Source organism: Eutrema salsugineum, unplaced genomic scaffold (genome assembly GCF_000478725.1).
Source record: "Eutrema salsugineum unplaced genomic scaffold, Eutsalg1_0 scaffold_9, whole genome shotgun sequence".
Taxonomy (NCBI): Eukaryota; Viridiplantae; Streptophyta; class Magnoliopsida; order Brassicales; family Brassicaceae; genus Eutrema; species Eutrema salsugineum.
In genome coordinates, this window is record NW_006256342.1 from 7,954,556 (window position 1) to 7,962,722 (window position 8,167).

At 28.5% G+C, this 8,167-nt stretch overlaps 1 protein-coding gene across 1 annotated transcript; it reads right to left on the reverse strand.

Moving 5' to 3' along the window:
* Positions 1-4,366: 4,366 nt before the first annotated feature.
* LOC18008608 (protein OPI10 homolog) lies at positions 4,367-5,322 on the reverse strand. Its single transcript, XM_006391283.2, has 2 exons — positions 5,080-5,322; positions 4,367-4,999 (listed from the first exon to the last, which is right to left on the reverse strand). The coding sequence occupies exons 1-2, from the start codon at positions 5,180-5,182 to the stop codon at positions 4,530-4,532; spliced, it is 573 nt and encodes a 190-aa protein (XP_006391345.1). The 5' UTR covers positions 5,183-5,322; the 3' UTR covers positions 4,367-4,529.
* Between the last annotated feature and the right edge of the window lie 2,845 nt (positions 5,323-8,167).

Sequence of the window (8,167 nt, forward strand, 5' to 3'; positions counted from 1 at the left end):
TTTTTTTCTACGTTTTAAATCTGTTTTTGATGTTAATATTAGTAAATTCCCTAGAAACAAAATCCAATTCTACGATGTTGAAACTTGTCTTGAATGACTCAAAGGAGAAATACCGGATTTTAATTTCAATAAGAACTCATTTCTGAGTTTAAACATTCGAGTTTAGTTTCAATAAGAAAACTAGTTTCTGACTCAAATGATTTGTTCTGGGTTTGTCCTTAATTTCAATAAGAAATAATTTTAATTTTATTTGAAGAGATTTTCAGTTGTTTTGCTTTGATTTTGTATTTCATCAAACAAAGAAGAAGAAGACTCACGTAAAAAACAAAAAGAGGAAGAAGAAGACTCGTGAGGGGAGACGAAGAAGAAGATTGAGTGGGACCACTTATGATTTGTTTTTGTTTTTAATTAAAACTAGATTTTAACTCTGTGCGTCCGTACGGGAATGTTTTATTTTTTATTTCCAATATAAATTGCATTTATCTTTTTTTGTTTAGATATAATTTATTTTTGTTATTTATTTTTTTAAGTCAAAAATTGTTATCATATTTTAATTTTAAACAGTAAAATTTGTATATTAATAGAATAAGAGTATACGTTAATTAAGTATACATTGATTTAATGTTAATTATAAACTTTGTTATTATGTGAATTTAGATTTACATATAAACAATCTATATATCTATGAATTTGCTAATCCATCCGTTTAGTTGTCTTAAATCATTTTAATATCTTACATGTTTTGACAAACTAACACTATAATTATAATTATATAACCTTATAAATATTTACTAATATGGAATATTTGGCCAATTGATTATGAAAAAATATAATAAGATATTTATTTACTATTTGTGCTATTAAAAAATGTATATATATATATATATAAACGGGCTAACTTATTAGTTTAGTTGTCTCAAATCATCTTAATACCTTACATGTTTTAATAAATTAACTCATGGACCTTAAATATATATATAACTTTAATCAGCTCGATTATATTATTGTATAATATAAATATTTATTAATCTCAAATATTTGATATTTTAGACCGATTGTTTATGATAAAATACGATAAAATATTTATTTACTATGCATTTTTATAAAAATATTCATTAAATTTAAAATTTAAAATTAAATCTTTTCTGTATTTAAGAATTCTAAAGTATTAAAATTATTATCTAAATTTTCGTAATAAAATTTAATTATAATTTGTTTTGAATTTTTTGAATTTAAATTAAATTGAATGCAAATTTTCGTAACTAAATTTAATTAAATTTCTAATAATTTAAAATTTAAATTAAAGATAACCTAGATTTTAGGAAATCTAAAAATATTTAAATCAATAACTAATTTTCAAAAATTAAATATAAAAATAAAATAAAATATTATAAAAAAAACTTTGGGAGTGTTTGGATGCAAGCACTAGATGTGCTTCTGTTTTAATAGAATAGATTTAATAAATCAAAAATTAGAAGGTAAAATATGATTAACATTAATATAAATATTAGTTAACTTTTCAGCATCTTGCGCGGATTGATATAATTTTTATTTAATTGTTTAAAAATCTAATAGTAGTTTGGATTCATTTGTTTTTTATTCTTGAGTATATTTGTTTGTTAGATTTTCTTGCATTTTAATGTTGGAAGACATGATTGTGAAAACAATATAAAATAGACGAGAGTAAATAAAAACATAGTAGTATCCAAATAATTATTCGATTTTGATCATTGTTTTATGTGTTTTAAACATCACAAAACCCGTCATTCCATTAGTTATATATATATATATATATATTTTTTTTTTTCTTCTTTTTTTTAACTTTTTTGTTAGAGTTTTTTTTTTAATTTCAGTTATTTTTTTTGTTTTGAAACGATATTTCATTACTTTTTAAATAGTTTCTATTTTTTGTTTCTTTTAACATTTTTGTTAGATTTTTTCTAAATTTCGAATACATATGAAATGGTAAACACTAAGAGATATATAGATTCTATTTTTTTTTATAAAATTTTTTTCTGCTAAATTTTTTTAAAATTTCAATTATATATAATTTTAAAAAAGATTTGATTGACTATAAAATTAAACATTAAACCATAATAGAATTGATTTAAAATTATACTGGTTTGTTTTAAGTCTTTTTTACACATCATCAGATAAGAACCAATAAAAAATGACAATTGCAAAATAGGGATAAACTCTTTTTACAACCGAAATTCGTTCTGGAACTGACACGTAAATGAAAGATTGTGAAAATAGCTATGAGCGCGACACATAAACAAATCACTACACAAATAAGTATATAGATTAAAGGCACAACTTTTTTCTAAAAAACATTAAGAAGACAAATAAGATTTAAATTTGCATTATAAAAGCAATTCTCCCAAGTTTAAATTCCGATTATGCAATTACCATTTCATAAATGAATGGAATTTCATTATTTTGAACATTTTCATATATAGTGAATGAAATTTTATTCATGACGAAGCCTTTCAAACCTTAACATCGTTGGATTTAATAACATCAGGTCCAATTCATTTTGCAAAGATAACTGACACTTATCATAAGTTATATAAGTTGCTGATTGTAAAGTCTTATGTCTAGTTTTATTATCAACGGTGGTGGAGTCTTGGAGACGAAGACAAGTTCTTGAAAAAATGCAATTATAGAGAAAACCTTAATTCGGTGAAAAACACTAAGAGATCTAGAAAGAAAAATCTCATTCTACTCAAGTTGCAGAATAAAAAGTTGAATTGAGATTTGTCCGGATATACAAACAAAAAAAAGCTATTGAGATTGAAACGATAAATAGAAAAAAAAAAGCATTAAATATAAGAGTAAGAGAACAATTTAAGTTTTGCTTAGAATCTTGAATCTATTTGGACTGGACGTACTTGTATACTGCCGTTTTTGTAGACGCACATCCATGCATGTTTTCCAAATTAGTCAAAACTTTTCAAAATACTTACTCATTTAATATTAAGCTTTTTTTTTCTTTTGATAAAAAAGCTTTCAATATAAATGCAGGAGAATGAAAAAAGAAAAATTACATACCCAGCCCACACCAGATTATTTATTGGGTTAAGCCCAGATTAAATGATAAACCACAAATAAACCAAACAAACATCAAGGATTTAATTTGAACTAAATCAGTAGTTTGAGAAGTGGCAAGTTTTTTTTTGGTAAACAGAAGTGGCAAGTTTCGATACCAGTAATACGAATTTAAGAGCACATATCTGAAAATATCAAAATTGCATCCAGTTACTGGAAATGAGAATATGAAAGCAAGTAAAAAGTGAAAGCGAATATATTCATATACCAAATCCTACTTTAGTTTCTCAACGGAAGATAGAAGGAGACACTGAAGCCTTGGACAAAGAAGGTCAAGATAATGCCACTAATAATCAAAGTTTTACTCCTTAATCTTTCATCTACCTTAGGGCAAAAAGATAAAGTTCAACACTTTAAATTGCTTAAAGAGCAGGGTTTTAGCTTATGAACACAAGACCATATCTGAAAACAGAATCCACTTACTGAAACTGGGATTCATATGCAACCAATAAGAATATTGAAAGCAAAATATTCACATCCTCACAATTTCTCATTGGCAAACTAAGTAAACTACAATATCTTCTTCACAGTAATCAAGTGAAGCTTCCTTGTAATGGATAAAGTTTTAACACTTTCAGTTGCTAAGAGCAGACTCTGAGCTTTAGTGAACATAACCAGATCTGAAAGAGCATCAAGTTAATGGATTTGTGACTCATATGCAAGCAAGAACAACAGTGAAAGCAAATTTATGCTCATTGGCAAACTAAAGTAAAATACGATCTCTTCTTCAATTTATCATACTGAACTACAATCGCCACTGTAGTGAATGAAGACTAGCATTTTCGATTGCTAAGAGCAGGCTTTGAACAGATCTGAAACAGCATCAAGTTAATGGATTTCTGATTCATATGCAAGAAAGAAAACACATCTCATTTGTAAACTAAAGTAAACCACAATATCTTCTTATATTCATCATACAGAATCACGACCAAATTGCAAAAAAGCACCATCATTGTAGTGCAGTGAAGCTTCCCTGTTAGTGAATAAAGCCTAACACTAAAAGTACACTTTGAGCTTAGTGAACATAACCATATCTGAAACAACATCAAGTTACTGGCTTTGTGATTCATATGTCTGAAAGCAAATATTTCTCATTGGCAAACTATAGTTAACTACAATCTCTTCTTCAATTCATCACACAGAACCCAAGAAAAACCGCCATTGTAGTGCAGCGAAGATCTCTCTAGTGAATAAAGCCTAACACTTTCAGTTGCTAAGAGCAGGCTTTGAGCTTAGTGAAGTGAACTAAGTAAACTACAAATTACTTCTTCAATTCATAGTTTCATCATACAGAACATAAGATCACAACAGGAAAAAAACCGCAATTGTAGTGAAGTGAAGCTAGCTTTCCCACTAATTTCCAAGTTGAAAAACACAAGATCAAAGGAGACAAAAACATTAACCTTTGAGTGTTTATAAAGCTACAAAGCAAAGCTTTTGAGAAAACCAGGATCACGTTTAGCTTTCTCCTGAAACTTCTTAAACCACCGATCCAAAATATCCATCGGAACAACCAACTTACTCCCATCGACGCCGCAGAAAGATTGCATGAAATTGAACAGATTCTCCCCAACTTTCATCGCCAACCTCTCGATTCTCCTCCCCGCCGCTACATCCATCGACTGAAGCGCCGCCGCATCTTCCACGGAGACACCGATTTTCGCCGATAAAGGACTCGAATTTCCCGCCGTGAGCTGCATCTGAGCTTCACTCCCCGGCTCCGGCCACTGAAGAGATAAAACCGCCGAGGGTCGGTTTAGGGTTACGGCGCCGCAGAATACGAAACCGGATCCTGGAGATTGGACGTAGACGGCTAATGCTTTATCCGGTGGAAGAGTGAAGTTGTTCAATAGGAAGATACACATCTCTCCTATTTGATCGTAAGCTTCGCCTGCCGGAAAAAAATGAGAAATTGAGATTTGGGTTTTAGGGTTTTGGGGAATTGGAGAAGAGGGTCATGAGGAAACTTACCGACGAAGTGGTTCATGTCGAGAACCCAGTGGAAGGTATCGATTTGGACGAAAGTTGAGATGTCGATTGGGAAACTCCGGTTGGGGAAGACGACGCCGAACATGGTTTTAGCGGTTGATTTTGAGTTTTAAGAGGAGAGAATTGGTTTTTGAAGTCGTCTCTGTGATTGATTTGACTAATGAGGAAGAAAGAGCTCAGGTCGGGATGATTCTAGAAACAGTTACAACAGTTCCGCACGAAGGGTCCTGGTGACCATAACTGAAAAAAGGAATGATAGAGAATATGATATTCCTTTCCATTCCCAAATATTTTTACCATTTAAATGGAATTTTTATTACACATAATTCCTCTCTATTCCTTCTTATAAGAGGAATTATAAAACAAATATATTCCTTATTAAATTTGATAGGGAATAGAGAATGATAAGGAAATAATAAATAATGGTAAAAATATATTGTTTGACATCAATTTAATGTGAATTTGTTCCATTTTTTGTTCCTGTTTTTTAATTACCATTTATTATGATAATTTGTTCCATTCCTTCTCTACATTGATTCCTTATATTTTTTTCCCTATGATTCCTTTTATTCTTTTTCCTTATCATTCATGTTATTCTCCAAATAGTCACCAGTTGGACCCGAAGACTCAAGTGCGTGTGTGTGGGTGTCACCAAAGACTTTTGGGGCAAAAAAGAGATTACCCAAAAGATTACAACAATGATGTAAAATCCAATTACAAAAGAGAATAATTACCGCTAAGATTGAACAAAAAAAAATTACAAGATTTAGGGGTTATTATAGAGTTTGGTAGATTTTAAAAGTCCAAAAGACTTGTTAAATTTTCATAGAGATTGTTTGGATTAATGACTTACCCCCAATGATTTCAGACTTCGAATAGGTGATATGAGATTCAGTAATTGATTTGTTTTTTAGTTCAATATTTTTTTAAGGTTTACAAAAACCAAAAAACAACTCACTAATAAGTATCCCACATAATTAAATATTGACATCTTTTGAGTATGTATAAAGTTTTATAGATAAATTAGAATTACTCCACTTTTGTTTTTTGAATGGTTAAATCTCCATTGAGATAACTTTTATAAAAGTCCAAAAACATCTATTAACACTTCATACTGAAATAACCTGGTTGTTGTCATGATTAATTTCACAGAATTTAGTTACTAATCTGGTTTAAGTTTAATGTTAAAACCAATAATTTATAAACTCGATTAAACCAAAATTAAACAACCAAATTAGATGTTTTTTTCCCTTAAAATTAGAGAACAGTGGCGAATTCGTTAATCCTAAACTAGGTGAATACCCGCACGTAACGTGCAGATTTTTTTTTTTCAAATTTTTCAATTGTTTTTATTATATTTTTATAAAAATTAATAGAATCATCACTTATTATTTACTTACTTGTTAATATTTTATTCTAAAATTTTTTAAAATATTAATTTAAAATATATATTGAATATTATTTAATAATTTAAAATTATATTAAAATTAATACATATCATTCAATATTTTTAATTAGTTATATCATAAATTTTTGTTTGACATTTACACAAATATTAATTAATAGTCAATTAATAAAAAAAATTAAAATTATATAATCATCATTTTATTTGTTACTTATTAGTATTTTATTATAAATAATCTTAAAAATTAATTTTAATATCTTGAATATTATTAAAAAATCAACAGTTATATAAAAATTATATATATATCTATCAATGTTTTTAATTAGTTATAACATTAATTTTTGTTTAACATTAATATAAATGTTAGTTAATACAATCTTTTCATATTCTTTAAGTGGTTATATAAATGTTAGTTAATACAAACTTTTCACATTCTTTAAATGCTTTAAAATTTACTATTAAAATTTATTATTTAAAATTTAGTTGACAGGTGTCAACTTCTCCAATGCTGATGTGTCAAGCATATGGAGAAAGTTGATTGTAAAAAATTAAAATTAATATAATCATCATTTTATTTGTTATTTATTAGTATTTTATTATAAATAATCTTAAAAATTAATTTTAATATCTTGAATATTATTAAATAATCAACAGTTATATAAAAATTATATATATATATATATCTATCAATATTTTTAATTAGTTATAACATTAATTTTTGTTTAACATTAATATAAATGTTAGTTAATACAATATTTTCATATTCTTTAAGTGGTTATATAAATGTTAATTAATACAAATTTTTCATATTCAAGCAATCAAGTGATATCATTTTTTCCAAGCTGCTGCTGCAAAACTTGATTCCTCTTCATTTCTAAGTGCTATGGATATCTGTTTCATACCCTGGCGCAGTAAACTGAAGGCGTATCTGCATTTGGAAAAACAAAGAATTTACTTCACTTAGTATCAATTATAAAAAAACCTCCTAGTTTCGGGGCCGTGGTGTTATCAGCAGCATAGAAGAACAACACACCCTATGTTGATTGCTGTCTCCATCTTATCTCCTGTCAAAACCCATATCTTGAGACCAGCTTGGGCAAGTTTATCTATGCATTGAGGCACCTGAAACGAACAATAAACACTAAGCTGAAAAAAATGTTCAAAATTTAGCGTCTTGGTGAGAATCACAACCAAACTTCCACTGCATACCCCTTTCTGCAGTTTGTCTTCCACTGCAGTTGCACCGACAAGAATCAATTCCTTCTCCATCATATCAGATACTTTTTCGAGCATTTCATCTCTATCGGCTCCAACTGAAGTTTTGGCTTTGTGAAATTCACTGTTCCAGACCGAATACTCAGTCTCATCCAGCTTTCTATAACTGAGCGCCAACGTGCGTAAACCTGCTTCACCGTATCCATTCAAATGCTTGGAAGTGGCTTCTAGATAAGTTTTACCATTCTTGGATAACCGGTCAAAAATGATGCTGCAAAATTTTAAGATAAAGCATTGAACTTTACTTCAGAAGAACTGATATGCATATGGAAGTGCTAGAAGTTATGCAGCCAACCTGTCAGCACCTTTACAGAGTTGAAAAATCTGCCCTTTTTCATCACGGACGATAACGTTACGTGCGGGTTTTTCTTTTCAAAATTTTTAAACTTT

What these genes read in the sequence shown, in the direction of transcription:
- LOC18008608 (XM_006391283.2), bottom strand. Translation starts at nt 5,182, where the DNA reads ATGTTCGGCGTCGTCTTCCCCAACCGGAGTTTCCCAATCGACATCTCA. An exon ending in CGACATGAACCACTTCGTCG is followed by an intron (nt 5,000 to 5,079) that starts GTAAGTTTCCTC and finishes TTTTTCCGGCAG; the next exon opens with GCGAAGCTTACGATCAAATA.